Raw genomic sequence first — 24,212 nt, forward strand, 5'->3', positions numbered from 1 at the left:
CACAAAGCCACACCAGGACATGTATGAAAATACATCTGAGTCATTTAGCTTTGATATATTAATGTTTTCAGGATCTTGACCCATATGATTCTGATTCTTTGGAGATATAGTGTAACAAGTTCTTGCAAGTCTGAGACTGTTTCAGTGGCAGGTTTTGCTTTGGGGGAGTTAGGAGTTGAATTTTTACTGCAGCGCCTGAGAAGCATTCATTTTGCATTTGAAGTATTGCAATTATACCAAACAAAAACTGCCAGCTCCTCTGACGCTAGCATCTAAATCTGATTCAAAACATATACCATGGCTTACTGTAGATGACTGAGCACGCAGAAAAAAATATGAGAGTTTAGCATGAGACATAAACAATTCAGCGTAATTATACTGTGCAATTTCAAAATAACTCACTTGCAAAATTACATTGAGAGTTAATTTTATACAGCTGGTCAATGAGCGAGAGTAAATTGCAATAACTCAATCGGCATTTATACCCCTCAGCTATTACAAATAGTTACTTGAGAATCCCGGAGCATTTATTAGTCAATTGAGTTATCAGGAACCTCTTCAAAATGTAATATACTTCATTTTCCGAATTGGAAATGTGAAACTTCTGGTTTACCTGTTGGTACAGGCGTAGCGAGGGAGGGCTGATTATTTTCAGTGTTGCTTTCTCAATACAACAGTGCACTTAGATTAGGAAAAGTGCTGCACGGTCTATTTATGTCACCTTCTCACACAAGCCCTACAGCGCTGTGCTCATGTGGACCTGGTCTCCCATATATGGCCTGTGAATACACCACAGTTTCACCACAGCACACAAGCCAAACGAAACCCAAGGTGTGTGCTCGACTTTTCCCCCCTGTGTAGCCCCCTTTCCTAACTATTCTTCACTTTACCCAGGGCACTACAAAGAAAGGATATACAGCAGCACACACACATGGGGCAATCGGATACCTAATAACACAATACTGTACCTGCTTTTGCCAGTCTGAGCCTTCCTGAATTGTTCAAAAGGTAAGGTGACTGCCACATACAAAACACACACACACATCATGGAGACAGGATTCTTTTTGTATTTTATATTACCTGTGAGTTGCTTTTGGATTGCTGTACCCCACTTTATATGTTATTTCAATATTCCCTATTTCCCCCATTCATTCTTTTAAAATAATCTTTAAAAGCATTACATACTCATTCCTATCATGTCATCGATAATGGCAATACATTTGTTACATTAAATACATTTTTCATACAAAATATGATATAAAAATGCCTGAAGAGAATACATAAAAATATTATCACGTAATTCAAGTCTCAGTTACACAGATTTGATATTAATATATTCTACTGATATAGTTCATTTCACTCTGTGAATTTAATAATACACTGATTCAAATATTGTAAAAGCTTTCATGAAAACTGAAAAATATTTTAAGCAATTGTGTTTTTTAAAGCCATCAGAATGAGGAAATGTCACCTAGAGCAGACAGAAAGCACTCGTTACCTTGCAAACAGCAGTGCTGGCTACTTGTTGATGGAGAGCTTCCACTAGGCTGCTGGTGAGACAGGCCAGTCTGCTCCCATTATAAGAGGCTCCATCATTTACCTAATGACTTTATATGAGATCAGCTGGGCTGCTTTGTCAAACTGAAAGCAGTAAGGCCAAATGAAGACAAAAACTACTGTTTGCGCTGTAAAAACAAAAAACAACAGAGAGGAGGGGGGGAGGGGGAGAAAGAGAGAGAGAGAGAGAGGGAGGGAGTGAGAGAGAGAGAGGTGGGGGGGTAAAATTCTGTACCCTCAGGGTGTGTGAGCAGAACCGCAGGATTGTGCAGACAAGCAGTGATGGTTGAAGGATCTGCCTTTTCATTGTCTTAGGATCACTGATACGATCTGGAAGGGGCTGCGTTGCTTTAAGCCGAGTGAGTGACACACGGAGGGCCGGAGAGAACTGTGTTCCCCAGTGCCTTCTCCAGCCTCAAGTCTTCCTGCGAAGCAGCGCGGGGCAGCCTCCTGCTCTTTCAAACAGCTTCCCCCTCGCTCTCTCGCTCTCGGCCCCCCTCTTCCTCAGACACTCGCGAGTCACAGCCTGCAGCGGCGGTCGGACAGCTCTCCTTCCTCTCCACTCTCCGGGTTCTCACACCTAAAATGAAAAAGAAAAAAGTTGGCTTATCCGTAATTTATGTTTGAGCCCACCGCAAAACAAAGACTCTTTGAACACTTGGCGATATTTCCGAACTGGAGAGAGAGAGACTGTAGAAGACAACTAGAACAGGGTGGAGAGAAGGAAAAGTAAAGAGGATCCAGCCGTGATAATAATTGTGAGTATTATTTTGAGTCGTTTTTTGAAAGTGAGTGTCACTTTTAATACTCTTATTTTGTAACCGGAGTGTGTAACGTGTTAATTTCCTGTCGGACTGCATTTTTTTTACGTTTGTCAGAAGACCTTATGAATGAAAGAGGATTTTATTTTCCAGACTAAACTGCAGTGTTTTTAGCTGATGTGAAAGAGTGATATGTGTGTATGCGTCAATCAACATCAATATTATCATGTCATTAGCCTAGTCAACTATGTAAAAACTGACAGTGAAACATAGTTCTAACTTTTGTAAAATGTTCAAATATTTTCAGTGGGTTTCAAATTAAAATCTCAAAGGCATTTATAATTGAAAATTTGGAATTGTCCATGTTATACCCTTTGTAATGAAAATTAAAAACAGGGTTATTTTTTGAGACAGAGAAAGTAATTATGAATGTTCAATGAATTACCAAATAAACTAAATTATATTGGCACAGTATCATTGTTAGTGGTAGTGTTCAAAAGTAACATAATTGCAATTCTTCATAATACTACTTGGCATATTAGATACATTTAAATAGTACTTTTAGCAAGAATAAATTATTGTACTCATGGGACTTATTATTATTCAGTTAGTGGACATTTTCAGTAAATACAGTATGTAGTTTCATAAAGTATGATTTTGAACTGTTCGCAGTGATAGGACATTAATTTCTTTATCGTCAATGGTTTGTACCTAGTGAGATTCATAAGTGTGTCAACAGCACAAGGCATATACCCAGGTCTATCACTCTGCCGGTTTGTTTTGTTTACCGTAACCTTCTATTTCCTGACAATAGAACAATTGTCACAGGCCTAGAAGCAAACATTTCCTTGTAACCTGGCTTCCGCGCATACTTACACACTGTATGAGGTCACGAAAAAACTATTAAACTGCCCTATTGTGATCCGGGAAAAAAATGCACAAAACAGGTGTACCAAATTGTTCATTTGTAAATATTTTGTAGTGAAGAATATCCCCACACCAAATAAGTTTACATGTTCCATGCAGCGAGCAGAACACAGTGGTTCCCGTTGGAGACCCTTTTCAGCAGACAGAATAAACACAACCAGCGCAGTGAAAGCGCTTGACATCCAATGACATCTGCTACAGCGTGGAATGCACAGAACACAGACGCTCTGCGAAGCCCAGGCCCAACCATTATCAAATAACAGTCTTCAGTGCTCAATAAAAAAAAGGATTTTCTATTAAACAAAACTTAGTTCAAAATAAAGAAAATTTTACCCTTTTATTTGAACATTTTCAAAGAGCTGCAATAAAATTAACTAGACATGCTTTTTTGCTCAGAGTGCAGGGTACTCATTCTAAATTATGACAATGATAATTGAATATGATATAAATATTTTCCACAAATTTCACAAAACCCAAGAGCTCCTCCGTGGTTTAATCAGGAATCTAGCATTCCACAGTGGAAGTGGGGCCCTTTTCCTCATTACAATTCTGTCATAATGCACAGAGCATAATGTGCGCGTGCCACTGTCGATCCTAGTAAATAAAAGAGACGTTTTTCAATCCAGAATAAAAGAGAATAAAGGAAGAGAAAAGATGTAAATGTAGAGAAGCGGCATTCACAGGGCGGCGTTTACTCTTCCATTCTGTGCTAACGAAACCACGAGCTTCAGCCTGGCTGCCTCCATTCTGTTTCACAATAAGCCTGTTTATCTAATTAACTGATAATGAGTTGCCTGGTTTAGGTTGTTTACTCACTGTATTTGTTTTAATAGGGCCTTCATTTGAGTGAATTAAGCTCTCCTTGATAAGCTGCCATGCGGGCTCTTGCGTTGTTTGCAGAAGGCCCAATGCTTTCCGTATGTGTGTGTGGCCGGTGAAAGACACAGAGGGCTAATTGATCCTGGCCCACTCTGTGCTGTTTATTAGAAAGAGACATAGGAAATGGACGACCAAAGCCCATTCTCGGTGATTACGGAGGTGAGCTGTTTACTAAATACAGAGGGGTGTTATTCTGTTAACACGCCGCTGTTTGTCTCTGGACTGTGTTGTAGAAAGAGGAGGAAATGAAGGCTGAGCTTATTCCACATGATCGTTACAATCCCCACTCAGGGCACTTATTTACCTGCTTTTTGGTAATTGATTATTTATTTGACTTTGAAATAGGCTAATGAGGAATCTGTTGAGCTGAAGCCACAGGACGTAACTGCATTTGACATTAACTTTAGCATTTAACATTTCAGTAACAATCACATCTGTGGTGTCTGAATAATATGATTAAATTAAATAAAAGTACATGATTCATTTTTGTATAATAGCATGCAATAGTAATAGCCAATGTTTTAATATTTTGACATATCCACTTTTCCAATTTTTATTGAAAATGCAAATCATTTTCCACAATTAATAATATGATGTTACCATGTTTCATTGAATATTTTAGTATTTCCTATTTATTTTGTGATCATTGTGCTCTTCCAGATGTAATATCCAAATACATGTTTGATTAGTATCTTGATAATCCAGACACTAACTGTAATATTTTATGACAATCGTGTTAAAATTTGTTGTTGGACAAATGTGTTTCCTGGCGAGTCAGGCCAGTTGTTTTTTATTGCTGGATTTGTTGTTTGGTTTCCTAATTTCTACCTCTTCCAATGAGTGGCTCTGCGGTAGGGAGAATGTGATAAAATGTCTACCTTAAATCTTGTTTGATGGGCCCTCAAAGTGAGCTTGCCTTCTGGAAATAATTTAGAGGGTTGAAGAGCACAGTATTAACAGATTTAATGTAGCTATTCTGTGGATTGCTGGAGCACCATGTCAGATTGAACAAAATGAGAGAGACAAATTGCACATCAACAACCCGCACATCTGTGAAGAATTACACCTTTAATTAAAGAAAGTGAAAATTCAAAATTGTCGTTATTCTTTACTCTCTTAAGTTTGTATAATTTTCTGTTAAATTATATGTTATATGAGCTTTTTTTTTTTTGCTCAGTGCTATTTGGACAGAGTTTGCACACAGTTTATCGCTGAATATTTACAAAATGAATTAAAGCAAAGTCAGGATCTTAGTGTGTAACAGTGAAGTTAAGATGTATTGATTGCTTTACACCTAACTAAAAGGGAGGCGAAGATGATGCTTTTGAATATTGCTTTCACGCTCAGTAATTTTATCTATTTCTAATGGATGTGGCTGATTCACGTTTTCTTCTGAACAAGCCGAGCGGTTGCATTGTAACATGACCCATGTGAGAAGTCAGAAACAGTGAGGCCAGTTCGTATTTTTGTCAAACTCCCATTGTTGTGAGGGAAGAGAAGAGACCGGCATGGCGTTTGTTGTCCGTTTGGATGTCCACGTAACAGAGACACGAGTGGAGTGTAGCGTTTTGTAAACTGCGAGCGAATCCTCTCACATCTGTGTCCAATTGTTGTCTGCATCCACATTCTTTGCGAGTAGATTTATTTTTCCTGGGCCACCATGTGGACTCAGCTGACCAGCTTAAGTGGGGATTAGTTGTTTTAAAGTTATTTTGATTAAAGCGTTGTTTTTTAAACCTAGTAACACACAGCACATGGCTTGCATGATCTATAAAACTCAAAGGAATATGTGCTGTCTGCCCTATAAAATTAAACTGCCGTAAAACACGGGTGAAGGAGGCTGGTAGAGGATGGTAGAAACTGAGCTATTCAGAACCACTCTCGTGGAGATACATTTTAGTCTGGTTACGGTTTCATTTTTAAAAATATATCTTACAGCCTACTAAAGGTTGTATTTTAAAATGTGCTTTAAAGAAAATTAAATTAATAAGGCAAGTTTATAATTTTTTGAATCAAGGAAAAATAAATTAGATATGTACTTTTACATATGTAGCTCTGTTGGCTATTGTCCATTAAGTAGTATATCACACATGTATTTGAGGGTCATGCTGGGTCTCCTTTATTTTAAAATAAAATCCACGAGACAGATAAATACGTGCTTTTGTTAGTGTGCATGAAGGCCTGCAGACTACCAGCATACTGCGCTCATAAACGCTAAAAGCCTGGCTGGCTCTTCTAACGGAGATGTGCGCTTCTTAGAACAAGTAAAGCGAAACAATGAACAAGCAGGAGCCGGTGAAGAGTGTTTTGCTTCTTTCCTGATGACACTTTGAACGCTCCATCTCACCTGGCTTTGTTCTGCGGCCATCAAAGAGCCCAGCGGTTCAGGTCCCATGCAAGTGCACATCAAAGATGCCCGATGCAGATTCTTTTAAAACAATAAATATGCAGCGGCGCAGAAGAAGGGCTTGTTTTTGCTTTTAAGTCCCACCTTGGGTAGGGTGTGTGTCACCTGCTGGCTGTTTGTGGAAAGGCCAGTGTGTTTGCTGTTTTCAGGCCATAGGCTCTCTCTGCTCAGTGCAGCACTGAAGAGCCTGCATCACAGACATGTGACATTACAAAATACATGTCCATTCGCCGAGACGTACTTTGCGCATGTTTGTCTCGCTTTTAGTCTGTCACAAATATGGAAGGTGTACTTTTTCAAATGAATAACCGAGACTATGTACATAAAATAAGTGAGGTGAATTGTGTGTTGAACTACCTTTTGACAAGGGGGGAAATAAGTGAATTTGAATTGAAGCTTTAACCATATTCATGAAGGCTTTACCACGGTGCAAAATACAGAGCCTTCACAAAAAAACAGCACATAAGACCAAACGGCTCATGTTACCTAGGAGCCAGAAACAATTAAAAATTCATGCAGGGATTTGCAGACTTTTTTCAAATGTGTGGCTTGCAGGACTTTGTCCATCTTTTGTTTATTTAGTCCGTTTTCGTGTTGAAGGTGTATTTTTTTTGTACAGGTCCGATGCATTGTTGTAATGAATTTCCTGGGAGCTATTTTCAGTAAAAGTAAGGCACAGCTCAGGGATGAACGTCCAAACGGTAACTGTCAGGTGAAAAGAGTAATAGTGGCATTTGGCGTCATAGGAACCATATGTGGCTCCATATGTTTACTGTGTTCTCATGTCCAGTCTGTCCGATAGTGCGGGGATGCTCTGTCGCACGCTGGCTGGGTGCGTAAGCCAACCGGGCCGGCCGGCTCCAGATGCGGCCCCTCTCCCCGCTCCCAGCGGTCTGAGCCCCCCGCCGGGGTCCTTTAAGCCCCCAGGCTAACGCCGGCCTATGGGGCACGGCTCCCCCATCATTTAGAGACTGTCAGCTCTCCGGGGCAGGGGAGAAGAAGGGAGCGCAGATATATTTCAGATAGCGTCAGCCCACGGATGAAAGATCCGCCCGAAGACGCTGGGGGTGTCACGCTCCAGTCGCTTCTGTTCAACAAGTTCATTTTCCAGCGGCTAGCTACCTCCACCATCCCCCCGCCCCCCCCCTTTCCTGCTTACCTTAGCTAAGCCGCTTTGCATGTTGATTGGGGGAGGGCTAATCCAGTTTGCAGCTGTCGTAGGCCAATGATGAATCACCTTCCCGTCATTTGGCTGCTCTCCCCTCGCTCGGGGAGGAGGGAAGACCTGAAGGAGGAAACGACAGTGGAGGGTTTAACCCAGAGACAATGCGCCTCTCTGTTCCCCGGGTCCCCCCTCTCCTCCTTCTACTAGGGAACAACAATAATGTTTTCTCAGACAATGTCTATTGTGTCACGGATGGGTCTGGACAGTGACACCGAGCTGAAATAACAAGGAGTAATATTGTTTTCTGCTTGGCAGGTGAAAAAAAGCACAGACTGATTCAGATGATTCTGGTCCACCCAGTTCCAGGTAAGAGATCTCCTCTGATCCCTGCCAGCAGCACTGTGCACAGCTATGTGAACTCTGATTGCTAAATACTGATCAGCTACACTCTGCACTCAAGCGCAACCAAAGGACTGCCTTTTTACCATCACGAATACAAAAATATAAAGCAGAGCCACATCATCATGTTACGTGTAACCTTGTGTTAAAGGTAACTGCTCTAATTTAGTATTATATTTTAGTTTCAGTATAGGTGTAACAATGCGTTTGTAAAGAAATTAAAAACATTGAAGTTCTCCTGGGAAAAGTAAGAAAACACCTCCTAGATTTCTCAGGGTCAGGAGACTGAAAATGAGGGAAAGCTCTCAAATCTATAGTTTTGTCCACTGGTCATATGTGCGATTTCAGCCTGACTTCAGTCAATAGTGTGAGCGTCTCATGACTTTTAGACAGAACTTAAATGCAACTCGAGTGAATGTTTTGACATTTGATATTGTAGATTAACTTTCAAAAATAGTTGACTTTTCCATCGGAGTACGGCAAAATGAAAATGAAAATTGTCATTAAAAATTGTATGTAAAGTATGTAAAATGATATGATGTATAAAAAAGATTTATTACATCAAAATATGTTTGTGGATGGAGCAAAATATAACATGTACTATGCGATGCATTTTAAAGCCACTTTACGTAATTGATAACAGAAACGGTTTGAGTTTGAGTTTTCAGTCTAATTGAAATAGTCAGTATGATAAAGCAAAGAGCTAAATGTCCCCTTTATTTAATTAGCACAATAATGCACAGAGAGCTGTAACAAAGACAAATGTGTGTTTGAATTTGTGGCTCTGCCTTCAGTATACATTGGCCTGATCTCTTTTCCATTTGCTATGCATAATAAAATCCAGAAAGCACACGGATGAGAAGATAAAATAATGTTTTCAGTGGAGTGGCCTTCAGTATAAACAGAGAAACAATTAAGGAGGTTGCCAGAGCAAACAAATGCCTGGTGAATTCCTCATTTGTCCTTGCTGAAGCATGAGCTCTGACATTACTTAAGGCACTGTGCTTGTATCTCGCACGTTACAACCCGCTTACGATACCAACCAGGAAAGCGTTTCAAAAGCACAAAGGTTTTTAATAATCAAAATCGAGTGGTGTGAGCAAGTCATTTCACACACTTTTTGTGCTTAATTTAAAACCGGACTTGAATGTTTAGCTGTAAAACATTTTTAAAATGTGTTTCTAGTTATTTACATGTTATTTACATGTAAAACCAAATTTCTTAAATAAACCAGTGGTAATCTTATCGAACTTGGATAAACAGTGCTTTTTACTCTGAATTTTGTGAGTTGTATCTGAACTTTATCTGATTATCAGGCACTAAGCATTTTATGATTATTTATTGTTTTATTTTCACCATTTGGAATTGTAAAACATTCCACAGATGCTTCTTATCTGTAAGGGATAGTTTTCCTGTTATAATAGTTTCTGTTGTTGTTTTTTTTTACTTTTAATTTCAGTAATTTACTCTACAGTGTATCCACTGTTTCCTTCTCCTGCTGTGCGGCTGTAAATGCCATAGGGGCCGTTTAATTGGCACAAACGCTAGCGTTAACTGTTGCTTGTCTGTGTAACTTTGATATCAAAGTGCTGGCAGGGTACCCCCCCTCCCCTCCCACCCTGCCTTAATTGTTTTGGAGAGAAGTGTGAAATTGTCTGTACTCCGCGTCAGGTCTATGGAAATGCAGGATCTAGCCAGTCCGCACAGCCGAGTAAGTGGAAGCAGCGAATCCCCGAATGGTCCAAACCTTGACAACTCACATATCAATAATAATTCCATCACACCAAATGGCACTGAAGGTACGTTTCCCTGGGGCTTATTGTGCATTTATCCTCCTTTCACATTCATATATGGCAATATGTTTTTTTATTTTACAATCTTCTGTTCTTATTCTGGTGAGGTGTAGTGTTTTTTTTTTTGTTTAGTTTTTTTTTCATTTTTAAATGAAATGTTGGATTACTATGTCACAATCAGTGCCACCTTGATGTCTGTGTTTTCTGTAAACAAAACTAGCAGTTTGAAAATTAATGTTAATTAAGATTTAGGGAATTTGTAAGGTACTTAATCCAAAATAACATTTAAAAGTTTTTTTCTATATTTATCTTCACTGAAATGAGTAGACGTACATACCAAAAAGCTATGCTAATGGTTTTGTAACTAGCTGAAGTAACACAGGCATATCAAATGATGCGTCAGATTATTTTTCTCCATTTTCTAAACATGGGGACGGGGAGACCTCAGGTCCGGGTCCTCTGCTGTCCTTAAAGTTTCATTCCACTCCTGAATGTGTTTTTCCTCCCTGTGCTGTTGGCATGTGATGTTTAACTCAGTAGCTGTAGTGTAGTTGCTAGTTTTATTTGTAAAAATCTGAAAGAGAAAACTAATGGTGCAGATTGTCATTCTCCTTTGCCACTCTGCTGTTCTTTTTTCCCAGGTGATAACATCACTATGCTTACCACAGCTGACTGGTTGTTAAGTTCTAGTTCACAGACCGCTGCAGGTTTGTGCAGTTCTGGTGATACAATGAAAGGACAATACTTGGTGTTTTCATGTATTATTATTATTATTATTATTATTATTATTACTATTATTATTATTCCTTTGTAAGGGAGTGGTTGTAAATATGGAACCTTGAAATAAAGGATTTCAATGAGCTTTAATCAGATGCAATTAATCTGATGCAATTCTTAAACATATTAATTATTATTAAAACCACAATTACCTTCTGTATTAAATAGCCTTCACAGGAAATTTCAGTTGATTGGAATAAAGAATTCCAATGTTTTTACAGTGATAAAAAAAATACCTACTTCAATTATTGTGCCTTTCATTATGAGGATAAATATTTTTGGCATTAATTGTTGTGTGTTGTTGAATCTGTCCGAAGCATGGTTTGAGATTGGTTGGCAGCAACACTGTCGTTAATGAATGATTCAGATGTGGGCACGAGTAATGTGCTTTGAGATTTGATGTATTGCTGTATCTTGAAGGCGCAGTGGGTATTTGTGGAATGTAGGCTGGAGAGCTCTAGTTTGTGCATGTCCTGTACCACTGTGTTCCTGATCTACTCAAAGAGAAATGCTGGTGTGTGTCCCACTCAACATGTGTTTCTCAGCACAGCGAGTATAGTAGAAACATGTTAAACATGACAGTGAATGGCTTCTTCCACCATGAGGGATTTCAATGGGCATGACTCCATACCCACACTGTGAATTTTACATCCCTCTCCTGAGGTGAAATGGATTTATTTCAAAGATCCTGACTTGTCAGACAGCTGTAAACATGTCCCTGTTCTTTCATCTTGTCTAGTTCAGCAGCCATGGTTTATGTAAAATCTGAGTGTGGTGTACACTGTTGTAGCAGTTTAATTGCGTTCTACATTAATGCACACATTGGCACATTCAATGACTCTGACCCTTTTTGCCTATTTTTTCCTGATGCTACCTATAACCCTGCGGTAAGCACTCAATAACACTTATCAGTTATCATAAAATGTCATTGGGAAGTAATGAGGTGATGTCACAATGCAGATGAGTCACCTGCCTGCAGGAAATGGAATTAGCTAGCTCTTTCCTGTCATTTAATTTGAGTTTTGAAGCATTGGTCACACCTTGGGGCAAAATCTATCACAAAATGTTTTATCACATTATGCTTATTTATGCTGGTTATTTCATTGTAGAGGCACAGAGTGACATCAGTCAAACTCATAAGTTGTAGTCAACTCTGTATAGATAAATGCAATACTAATGCAAGGCTTAACTGTTAATTGGACCTTTTATCTACTGTTCTGGCTGTTTGACGATAATCCTAAATGAACTTATTAGTCATGTAGAAATGTCAATGACTGACTTTTGGAGTACTAACTAAAAGTAAATTCATGATGTGGCAGCATCCCTCTGTTATTCTTTATGTGCATTTTATAAAGTGTATGAGTAACTCCCACTACAAAGTCAAACTTTGAGGAGCTACTTTTGACCTGAAACACAGGACAGCCCCCGGAGCAGTGTGTGATGACGATGTGGCCTCTTTCTGTCCGTAGTTAAAACAGAGCCAATGAGCAGCAGTGAGATAGCCACCTCGGCAGCCGACGGCTCTCTAGACAGCTTCTCAGGATCAGGTGAGAGCTGCTCACGGCTGCACTATTGATCAGCAGGAGATGGGCTCACAGACCCTGCTCTGATACGCAGGGGCCCAGGAAGTGTCTCTGCAGCTAACACATCGAGGGAGAGAGGGAGAGAGAGAGAGAGAGAGAGAGAGAGAGAGAGAGAGAGAGAGAGAGAGAGAGAGAGAGAGAGAGAGGGAGGGAGAGATAGGGAGGGAGAGATAGGGAGGGAGAGAGAGGGGTGGAGAGAGAGATAGAGAGGGAGAGAGACAGAGAGAGGGAGAGAGAGGGGTGGAGAGAGAGATAGAGAGGGAGAGAGACAGAGAGAGGGAGAGAGACAACAATATGTAGCTACCTGCCACAGCCTGAGGGACAGCAGTGATCCCTAACCCCCACCAATAAAGGCACATCTGTTTTAATTATATCATGTATATTTGTACATATATATATATATGTATATTTGCTATTATATAATATAATATAATTATTATTAGTAGTAGCATTACTAATACTAGTATACATTCTATTTCTGCTATATTTTAACTTTTATATTGTTATTAAATGTTTTTGTTATTAAGACTGATTATAAAGCTTTGGCAATATGTATTGCAAAATATATCATGCCAATGAAGCATATTGAAATTGAAATTGAGAAAAGAGAGAGAGTGTGTCGGAGAGACAGAGAGAGAGAGCGATAGAGACAGAGAGAGAGAGAGAGAGAGAGAGAGAGAGAGAGAGAGAGACTCTGTTCCCATGCCAACTGGGCTGAATTATGATCAGAAATAATATGAGACAGGTCTCACCGGTCCAGTGACATGGCTTCCCCCTTGCCTTCACACTCTTTTTTGTAATCCTTTCAGAGTAATTACCCTGCATGCAACCCATGCCTCCCAGATACAAACACTAGATCTAAAAGCAAAGATAATGCATCCTAATTCACAATATAAATATATTTATATGTCGAAGAAACCTCTTGTGACCTTTTACGCAAGCATGGCTTTTTGTAGCGTATACAAAATAGTCATAGTAAAGTTTAAAATAGAACTTAACATGCTGCTAATTTGCTTTTATTTTCCATTTATTTTCTAACTAAAGACTTGATCTGTGAATGCTAGACTCACATAAATCATGACTATGCCTTGTCACTTTCTCAGTATTAATGAGAAATAGTAATTTCAAACCACTTTTGACTTTGGGGAAAGAAAAAGTTTGCTCCAAGCAGAAGGCCAAATGTATGTTCAAGGCACAGGTGCTGATGTGTTGGGAAAAGTGTTCCATATCAATAATGTCTTAGGGCTAACAATATAGTGTGCTCTGTAAAGAGAACTAAATCCTCACTGTGCTTGTCATGACCAATTTCACATATACTGAAGAGCTGACTCATTCTCCTTCAATGCGCCTGAATCCAAAATACACTTACCTTTTCACATTTTACTGGATTACTTACCTTGCCAATACAATTTTAGGCACTTCACATTGTTGTAAAAGCTTCTTCCTGCCTTCTGCGCTGTATTTAATATTTCATTATTCAATACATTTATGAATTTACCTTTAGAATTTTCTTTCAGAGAAGTAAAATAACTACTGTATAGCCTCAGTATTCTATGGTATTTTGTGCAATAACATGTTGTTATACAGTACCCCTTTGTTCTTAATTAATTAATTTTCACATTAATATTCTTTGGACATTTCAATTCACGTGTTAAATGTTGCACATGTCCAGTACATGTTAAACATATTAAATACAATTTTGTCACAAATCACAAATACAGAATTTTCTGGAAATGGGAGAACCTGTTGTACTCAAAATAATGACTACCTTTAACAATGAGGCCTAACTAAAATAGACACACGCAGATACGTACTTGTTGAGTGTTTTCTACTTAAACATGGGATGATCATTTACACCATGATTATGACTGATTAAAAACAAATGGGTATTTTCTATAAAATGTGTCAATGAGTTTCATTGATTGCTTAATCACGACATTCAATGTATTGTAAAGACAAAAAAATAAGGCTACACTTGTCGTGAAAGTAATTAAGTGTCTGAATACCTTCTAAGCTAACTAAAAGCTATAGCCTTCCAAAGTTTCACCTGGCCTACATTTACATTAGCTTTTTCATGGAAAGAAAAGAACATCATAATTATGTATAACTGCATGTTGCAATTTTTACAGAGACATTGCTATCTTTTTTTATATGGTTCCAGACACATCAGTTGTATTTGTATAGTAGTAGATGTGTTTTCAAATGAAAGTGGCTAAGATGTTATTAGAAGTGTGAAATACAATGATGACACTTTGTGTTTTATAATGTTGAAGTCGTTATCTCTCATGAGTGCTGTCACTTGCATAGTGTTGGTGCCTTTGAGAGAACAGGGGCATAGGCTCAGTGATGAATCACTTTTCCCATAGTGCATTTTCATCAGTGGTTTCCATGGTACATTTAAGTATTAGAAGAGATACAAAGTCAGCAGAAAAATGAATATTTTTACCTGATTATTTTACTTCATCATTGCTCTTCGTTTTTTTTTAACCTAAAGTAAGGTTACAGAAATAAATAGAGTAATGCATTGTAATTGCTGTTTCCTTGGAATCCAGAAATTCTGTTGGCAAAAAATAATATTTACCTTATTTTTTAATGTTTAAATATGTGCTTTCTTTTTTTTCTTTTTACTCTCCTCAGCTATTGGAACTAGTGGCTTCAGCCCAAGACAAACTCACCAGTTCTCTCCACAGATTTATCCTTCCAAGTAAGACTTCTTTTATTTTTCTTTAAGAAAATAAGCATCATCCGACTTCATTTGGAGCTCTAATTAGATCCTTCTGTAGGATCAGCTTTGTTTGTGTGGATGTCTGCAGTTCGCATATTCAAAATCTGTTGTAATTATTATCTTGCAAAAATTTCTTTTGCACTTTATTATTCTTTGGCAATGTATATCGGTGATTTGATTTAAGTCCTTTTTCTTTTTTTTATAGAGCTTGGTCCTGTATTTTTTGATCAAGTAGCAGAATCGTAATGAATTTGTCAGTGAGCAAACGTGATAATTACTTTTTAACGCTAAATGAGTGTAGGGTTTTTTTTTTAAGCTCCCTTTTCTCTCGCTTTCTATTTTTAAAACAGCAGACCTTATCCACATATCCTTCCTACTCCTTCATCCCAAAATATGGCTGCGTACGGACAGACGCAGTACACCACAGGCATGCAGCAGGCCTCTGCGTACGCATCGTACCCTCAGCCTGGCCAGCCCTACGGAATTCCAGCCTATGGTAATTACACCGGGGCCGCAACATAGGCCTTATGCTATTAATAATGGTGTATATACATGATTTGGGCACATTTACGGTCCTGCTTTACACGGCCAGAAGCTCAATGCGTGTGTCTGGACAGCTTCTGATTCAGAACCTCTTTACCAAACCTTTGTTTTTTTTTATGTCAGATGTTCACTTGAATGTGTTATATGTTCTTGTATTATATTTGAATGTGTTATATGTTCTTGTCTCGTTGTTCACAGCTCCCCTAGAACATTGCAGAATTGTACTTTTCCTCAGAAACCGTTAAGAATGTAAATGTGCTGTTCGCATGGTTAACACTGGGAGGCTGCAGTGTTTGGTGGTTTGTAAGGCTGTGTAGCTAAAGATTTATGGTCATGGCAACTTGGCGAAGAGCTTGTGCCATTTCTTTATTTTATGTTGAAGACACAGCACTAGCATGGCCTCCCCAGACCTCAGACGTCTGTGGGCTTTAGTGGCAGTGATGGTAACACTCATTGGCCTGTAACTCATTCTCTTCCACCGTGGCAGCAGTAGGCTGGGGTCGTGACCTGCAATGGCCTGTCTCTAATAACACTTCAGAGGCCAGCCATACTGCTGACCACTGCTCTGCCTAAAAGCTTGCCAAATTTCCGTTCACAAGTGCTCAAATACTGGGGTCTGTAAGAAATGAGAGAAGCAATCAGTGGGGTTTTAAACTGCATGATTTAGTGCCTTTCTTAAAAATATTCCTGAAGTGATTTTTTTTTTTAGCTTGGAACATAGAGTTCTGTTCTCCCACCTGAGTTTCAGTTGACTTTGGTAAAACAGAAAAAAGTATAGAAACCCAACACTACCCTCAGCTGCCCTCTGTGTTCCACCTGCATTGTTTAACTTCACAAATGAATATGCTACACAGGCAGATTTTAAAGATTGCAGTCTCTTCATCAAAATGCCAGATATTATGGCAACTGTAAAAGCAGAGCTCATGAGCAAATGTGCCTAAATGATGCATTTAGTACTAGCAATGAAGGTCATTTATCTATTAAAACATATTTTACAACAACTGAAGGGCCTTCAGGGACTATAATGTACAGTATATTTTATGGAAGTTACATTACTGAGACAGCAGTAAAGAAAAGATTTGAATATGTTGTAAACAGTATTTATTATTTTTTAATGAACACATTTGCGGACGCAGGTTGAGAGCCGTGCATCATACAGATGTGCTGTCACTAACCGATTCAGGTCCATTGTGGGCAGGCATAAAGACGGAGGGTGGGCTGGCCCAATCGCAGTCCCCGGGCCACACCGGCTTCCTCAGCTACAGCTCCAGCTTCTCCACGCCCCAGACGGGCCAGGCTCCCTACAGCTACCAGATGCAAGGTCAGGATCACTCCTCTCTGCAGCAAGTGGCCAAACAGAAACACGTTTTCCCTCCGTCTCCTTCAAAGAAAAACAATTAATGGCGTGCACGGAGCACTCCATAACATCCTCAACCAGATGGCTGCGGCGAGCGCTGGTTACACATATATATAGTGTTACCGTTTCAGAGTCCACTCAGACCGGGGGGAGAGAGCAAAATGGCGGGCCGTCCTCTCTGCTGTTTTTCTATTTTCCCCGGCTGTGGACGATCAGCTTGCCTTTTTATGCGTGTACACATTTTACACTAAAAACTAGGAAAACTAGGAAATCAATAAATCACTCCAAATCTACATTATAGCGTATTTGCGAGTGAGCGCAACAGACCGGCTGTGGTATTACATGTCAGGCTTCCTCGTGCTTGGCAGCAGCAGTTCTACACGTTGTGTTGGGTGCCCCCTCACACTTGTACGGCTTTGCGTTAGCTTTATAGAGAACGATGTGTGACAGTGGAAACATACGCAGATTCCCCAGAGCATCTCACCATAAAGAGCACAGTGGGTAGCAGATGTGCACATGCACACTTCTCCAGCGCTCCCGCTGAAGCAACCCTGCTGTGGGTTTCCACTGTGCTGCGTCCATGTTCTGTCCCATGATGCTTTGAGTCGTAACGACGGCATTATGTCCCCATGTGTACCTTCTACTGTCCGCCATGACAGTTGCTGCTCCAGTAGCTGCCTTTTAAGGCCCCTTGCTGCGCTTAACACGTTAGCGATCGACTGACACGTGGAGTGACAGATGACCACCAGTGCATTAACTGGGTCAGACCAGGTTCCCATTATGTAGCCTGTGCTCCGTATTGATTGGGTGTTCCTAGAGATCGCCAGGGTGGAACGGCACAAGACTGAGGGCTGTGGCCACAGCAGACCCCCTCACCATTTGATACTCCCCCGGTCCAGCCCACCGCTATTACTGCCAGTCCGCTCCCAGCTGTCAAAGGAAATACAATTAGATTAATGTTTTTACACTTTGCCTCCACGTCTAATGATATGGGGCTTTGGTGTGGTGCTCGACCAGTGTTACAGTGGTGTTACTGGGGCAAAGATACTTTTAACTTTTACTCGTGTGGGTACATGTTGTCACTTCAAACAGATGCATTTTAGTAATAACTGAAAGAAAAAAAACGTTTTTAAGATAGTCCTGGCTTTATTAGTGATGTGATAAAAGCAAGTCCAGTTAAATGCATTATTATTATATTACATAATATTATTATATTATGTTTATAGAAAAAAACTATAATATTAAATAAGGAATCAACTGTTCATACATTTTACATTTGGCTATATTTATGAAAAAGCTTGAAAGGTGGATATAATTAAAAATATACATTCTTGTTCTCTTAACATGCAGTCATTTGGAAAATAATTGGGGTTTCCCCCGCTTCACGTTGGAGAATGCACGAAAGGCTGCAGTCTGACTCTTTAAAACAAGCCCATCTGGACTTCATAGCCTATTCCCAGGAGAGGCAGACTAACTTCTGCTACAAATATTGTGCACTGATGATAGACGTAGCCCATGGCAAGAAGACTGATCATGCAAAGCAAATGGACCCCCAATTGGACAGCCATAAGGCAGGCCTATGTCTGGTCTTGAACATACAAAAACTGGGGCTACGAAAAAAAGAGAGAGAGAGAAAAGAAAAGTGCCCCTGGGAGCCACAAAGTGTCCCCAGCATGTGTTCATTCTTCAAGTGCTAGCAGAGCTCTTCTCTTTTATGTGGATCCTCACTCTCCACCCAGAAGACCTTTGCCCTGCAACTTAGAGCTTTTATCACTTTTTTTGAACTGTGCATTAAGCTAATTTGTTGTACAATGGGGGTTTATACTTTTACTTGGCGTGAAAGAGCAAACCTCGTAGATTCTCACAATCTGAATTCCACAAAAAAAAACGCAGGTGTTTATTTTTAAATAAACCACTAAATGGATTAAGTAAATAAGAAAGCCCTTTAATCTCCCGGGCATCTCATTTGATAAAAGTGTTTAGCCCAGGCCACACAACTGGCTCACAATGAGGCTGGTTCACGTTGGTTACGGTCTGGGGGGCCTGGCCTGACGACGGTGATGACCGGAGGATGAAAGGCTCTCGTTGGTTTGCTTCCCTGCACAAAGGTGTAATTACGCCTTTCTGTGAGTGCAGTAAAACAGGCCTGCTGCATTTCCATAGGAGCCTCAGCGCTAACTGAAGAACTACTTTCAGATGATAACAACTCCTGGTCCGCCTGAAAGTTTTTTCTTTTTTTTCCTTTTGCAATGCAACTTCAGATGCAATACTGTGTGGAAGATTCTCTATGCACTACTTTACTTAATTTTTAATGATAGAATATGAATCAAAACAATCTATCAGAAATAAGCAGGGTAGAAAACGAAACATATTTTGAGGCTTCTTGAAATCTCTTAGAAATCTGTTATTGTATATGAAGTTAAATTGTTCATATTTTTTCAGGTAATTTAACTGGGACCTTTATAAAACTATTTGCGAACCTTAGTCATATCTCTGAAATATATGTCCTAAGGTGTACCTCGGGTGCACTCTAAGCATGACACTTAACATACCTTTTTGAAACTTTGAAATACAGATCTGAATGGGTTTAATGCATAGAATGACTGGGATACTCTCACTGAACACCACTGACGTTATACATTTCACTTCAAGAACTCGGGAAAAGCACAAGACAGCCTTGATTCTTCTTTGAAACAGACAGATAAGAATAATGAAATATTCTGGGGCTTTTTCTCATGAGACAGCCAGGCAGTGTTTGTCAAGTGCTCAGCTGTCAGTTGTGTTCAGTGATGTGAGAGTACAGGTGGAGGGTTAAAGATCTCTAAAAGGAGCAGGACTCATTTCAGCTCTCAGGGACCTAGCATAGCCTGCAGGCACTCTCTCTCTCCCTCTCTCCCTCTCAGACCTTATAATTCATGTCATGTATATTATTAAGTCATTAGATGTTATCACCGTTTGATTGATTTAATGACCCGAAGGTGCCTCTTTTGAGCCGCCCAGCTCAATGAAGAGTAGACAGACATGCATATTCATTGCACCGAATGTCAGGAAGAGGGACTGCCCCTGCACCCCCACCCCCCAGCCCCCAGCACTAATACAACAGCACCACTGTTCCCATCATTGTGAGTCCAGGCCCCTCCCCTCCCTCTCAGGACCCAATCACTATAGGGAAGGAAGTGGATGAAGATAAGGCTCGTGATCCACAGTCTCTTTTATGCCAACTTTTAAGGGGAAAAAATGTTCCACAGAAATTTGCAATTTGTTTGTTTTACTGGTTTTTAACCACGCTGTTTCAATTCCAGGGCATTCCTTTAAGTCCAGTTGAAGGTTAGAATGGAACTTGCTTCTGCATTGTATCATTATTAAATTCAGTAGCCAGTGTTGAGCCTCACGCTTCTATTAGACACTGTATTTTCTTTTACCGCTCTATGTAAACACAATAAAAAGATGATTATGTCTTGGCTTTTCCAGGAGGCAGTTTCACAACAACGTCAGGGCTGTATGCAGGAAGCAATTCTCTGACAAATTCTTCTGGATTCAACAGCACGCAGCAGGTAATCATTGTCTACTTTCATTTCCCCGAGTGTGACATTTGTTAGCCGTATTTACAAACATCGAACTCAAAGTATGTGCGTGCTGATACTGCCTTTTAAACCAACAGATACATTTCAGGTTGCCTGTTTATCTGGAAGCGTTTATGTCTCCATGTGGCCATTTACATATTACCCACATTTCATGAATCTCATAACATGTTTTGACTAATGTAGACATGGATTATCTAGTTCCCCCTGCACATCTGTAATCATGCCACAGGGGGGAAAGTGGAGGGCTTGCAGTCCAGATGCAGGAGAGACTAGACATGTGTTTGCATTTATGTTTTGGATTCTCTACTGTAAAGTAGCAGCATTTTGAAACAGGGTAATCTCATATTACCCCCCCCCCCCTTCATATTTTCCGGCAGGACTATCCCTCTTATCCAGCCTTCGGCCAAGGTCAATACGCGCAGTATTACAACAGCTCTCCGTACACGTCCCCGTACATGACCAGTAACAACACCAGCCCCTCCACCCCCTCCACCACCGCCACGTACACCCTGCAGGAGCCCCCCTCTGCCATCACCAGCCAGGCGCTCACTGACCCCCCCGCAGGTAAGGCTCTCCCTGCTCCTTCCTCTGGGCTGCCTTTCCCTGTCACTGAGGGTGGCCAGAGCACAGGCTTCGTGTGTAGTAGCTTACTGCGAATCCTCTTGTCGTTTTTTTGGCGTTTTTCTGTAAAGAGGTGTAAAGTCCTCTTTATTTTGCGCATCTGTATTTGTACTAGTGTGATATAACTAATAGTGGGATAATTGCTGTACAGTGAGGGAAAGGATCGATATTATTTACCAAGCACTCACAGAAAGGCCTGATGTGGTCCTGCCGATGCCCCTCTATTACCTGTGAAGCTCACGTATTTCACAGGCCTTTAATGGGTGCTAGACTTTCTGTGATATCTCACACACAGTGTGTGTGTGTGTGTGTGTGTGCGTGTATGTGTGCGCACGTGTTGGGCCTCTGTTGGATTGTGAGTTCCTTGCCCCCTAGTAAATCTTTATAGCAGGTCCAGATTATGTCGCTGCCATCGGCTAATGGAACAGCTGCAGCTTGCATTGGAATACAAGTCCATTCAAGTACCAATAAAAGTGTTTTTGAAACAGGACAGCAGAGTAAGATCCCATAATTGTACGTTTCTGCTTCTGAGGGGAGTGATGGACTGATCTTTGTTGATTGGTGTGTTTTCATCATGAGCCAGATTAAACGTTGCTGGCTTCAGTGTAAAACCACTTTAGTGTTATAAAGGCTGCAAGGCTGTCTTGGTCTTGAAATCAAAGGCTGATGACTGTAAATACAAGCCAGCTACAGAAATGTATTTCATCTTCCACTGAATCATTGCATGCCTAATGTAATTAAAATGTATTTACAATAATTGTATTACAACCACTTATTGGAATCGTATTGAACAAACTATGTGGTTTGGGTATGAAAATACACAGATTTCTGGCAATACAGACAGCTGTTTATCATATCATTTTATGCAGTGAAGTACTGTTTTGTATGCTGAGGGGGCTCTACTGGGAGGAAAGTGAAAGCAACTGGCTTACTTGGCTCAGAGTGCAAAACATACCAACAGTATCGCTGGCTTATATACCGGCCATGTCCCTGCAGATGGATTAAAATGACTGGGGACAACGACCCAGAAATTCCAGAGGTGGGCATGTGTCAACACAGTCTTGGTACTGCCCATGCCATTATGACACATGCTGTATATTGACACTTTGGGAAAGATTAAATAATGGATAAAATATACTGCCCTCCATAAGTATTGTAATGGTGAAGTCTTTTTTTAAATTATTTATTTGAATCAAAATATGAATTTTTGAATTGGAGACCAAAGATCAGACAACCAGCCTACATTGTATGGTATATGCATGTGCATGTGTTTTAGCATTTTACAGAATCTGCTGTTTTTTTATGTTGAGTTCCCCCATATTCAACTGTGCTAAATTAAGACTGACAGGTGTTAACTCAGTCAGGTGTTTCCTTTCGCATTGGTTGTTCACACATAAAGAGCAGTGAGGTTCTAGTCTTGGTTTAGTCTTTCATTTCATATCTAGTGATTCCATTTGAATTCTGGAAGCATACACCGGAATGAAGACCAATGAACTAACTATGGGTGAGAAACTACTAATCTGTAAACTTAGAGAACAGGATAACTCAATAAGAAGGATAACACAGAAACTGGCTATATCAAGAAAATGTTTGGACTTAAACCATACAGGTCAGTCAAGGAAGACAACTCCTAAGAGCTGTGACAGGAAAAAACCTAAAACAATGGTCAGTGACATCACCAGTAGTCTCCAGAGTGCAGGGTGAAAATAAGCCACCATACACGGAAGACTTTGAGAGAAGAATTATAGAGGCTACACTGCAAGATGCAAACCTCTCATCAGCAGCAAGAATGGAAAGGCCAGATTGGAATTTGCCAAAAAATACAGAGACAAGCCTGAAGAGTTCTGGAAAAAAAGTTTTATGGACAGATGAGACCAAAATAAACATTTACCAAAGCACTGGAAAGCCTAAAGTGTGGAGAAAGGAAAGACCAACCCATAAATAAAAGCAAACCACCTCATCTGTGAAATATGGTGACAGTGTCATGGCTTGGGCATCTACTGTACAGTATGACTGCTATCCAGAAAACAGGGCCACTCATATGTATTTTCATGCCTATCCAAAATGCTAGAACTCAACTGGCCTTCCTGGAAGCAAACAACATACTTAAACCACTGCTATCAGGGTTTAGACCAGGACAGTAACAGCTGCAAAAGTTGTGATAAACAATATCATACATTCCCTGGATAACCATAAACACTATGCTGCACTTTTTATTGACATATCTCTCAGTTAGAGCTCAAACTGTTGTTTCTGATGATATCAAGTCGAGCTTGCTTGCAGTTAGCAAAGGTGTCTCGCAAGGTGTCTCGCAAGGTGTCTCCCTGGGTCTACTTCTATTTACATTATATATTCTAATATTATATCCTCAACACCAATTCTAATATTTTTCTTTATGTTGATAATACAATCCTGTATGTCACCAGCTCCACACTCAATCTTGCAATCTGCCTTTCATAGCTTTCAGCAATCTCTTACGATCACAAGCTTGTTTTAAATTCTGGTTTCTCTTAAGATCTTTTAGGAGCAACTCTGGTATTCATACTCATACAATTATTGCCCTAGGTCACAGGATTACTTAGTCTTTGATACTTCACACTCAAATATTGAGTTTGGCAAAGCAGGTTTTAATTACTATGCCCCCTGCAAATGAATGAGTTACAACAAACCTTAAAAATAAAAATTTTCTCATTCTAATGGAAGATGTAAAAGTACTAAATGCAGATCTTATCCCTTGAAAAAGAGACTACCTGATTAAATCATAAATATTTATTGATGATGTAATGGTGGATAGTAGCAGTAATATGAATGTGTCCAAACATAATTTGTCTGGCTATTTAAAACAAAATCCCTCCAATCATATCAGCCTCTGCTTCATCCTGCAACAAGACAGTGACCATGAAACAAGTCTCCTACCCAATGGGGAAAAATGGAAAGTTTTTGGGCAAAATTAAATTGAGCATGGATTTTACTTGCTGAAGAGGAGACTGAAGAAGACCCCCTAAAAACCAACTGAAATTGGCTGTCCATTAAAGGAGAGGACATAGACTTGATGCATTTATGGGCTATTCTTGCTAAATCAAAACTATATTGCTTTGATTTACTTTTAAGTTCATCCATTAACTTAATTTTGC

At 39.9% G+C, this 24,212-nt stretch overlaps 1 protein-coding gene across 18 annotated transcripts in view; it reads left to right on the forward strand.

The window, feature by feature from the left end:
* The window catches only part of eya1 (EYA transcriptional coactivator and phosphatase 1), an 85,206-nt gene that overhangs the window by 35,207 nt on the left and 25,787 nt on the right, over nucleotides 1–24,212 (forward strand). For 4 of the 18 annotated variants that reach the window (XM_061238407.1, XM_061238406.1, XM_061238411.1 and 1 more), the window contains 9 exons: nucleotides 8,012–8,062; nucleotides 9,767–9,894; nucleotides 10,530–10,595; nucleotides 12,135–12,212; nucleotides 14,886–14,952; nucleotides 15,324–15,469; nucleotides 16,700–16,837; nucleotides 20,345–20,427; nucleotides 20,835–21,021. In XM_061238407.1, coding sequence (XP_061094391.1) covers nucleotides 9,771–9,894; nucleotides 10,530–10,595; nucleotides 12,135–12,212; nucleotides 14,886–14,952; nucleotides 15,324–15,469; nucleotides 16,700–16,837; nucleotides 20,345–20,427; nucleotides 20,835–21,021 — 889 coding nt within the window. In that variant the 5' untranslated portion in view covers nucleotides 8,012–8,062; nucleotides 9,767–9,770. Of the gene's footprint in view, nucleotides 1–782; nucleotides 1,009–1,821; nucleotides 2,316–8,011; nucleotides 8,063–9,766; nucleotides 9,895–10,529; nucleotides 10,596–12,134; nucleotides 12,213–14,885; nucleotides 14,953–15,178; nucleotides 15,227–15,323; nucleotides 15,470–16,699; nucleotides 16,838–20,344; nucleotides 20,428–20,834; nucleotides 21,022–24,212 lie in introns of those variants that run through there. The other 14 variants (XM_061238404.1, XM_061238413.1, XM_061238412.1 and 11 more) reach the window with 14 other exon arrangements.

This window comes from Conger conger, chromosome 4 (genome assembly GCF_963514075.1).
Source record: "Conger conger chromosome 4, fConCon1.1, whole genome shotgun sequence".
NCBI lineage: Eukaryota > Metazoa > Chordata > Actinopteri > Anguilliformes > Congridae > Conger > Conger conger.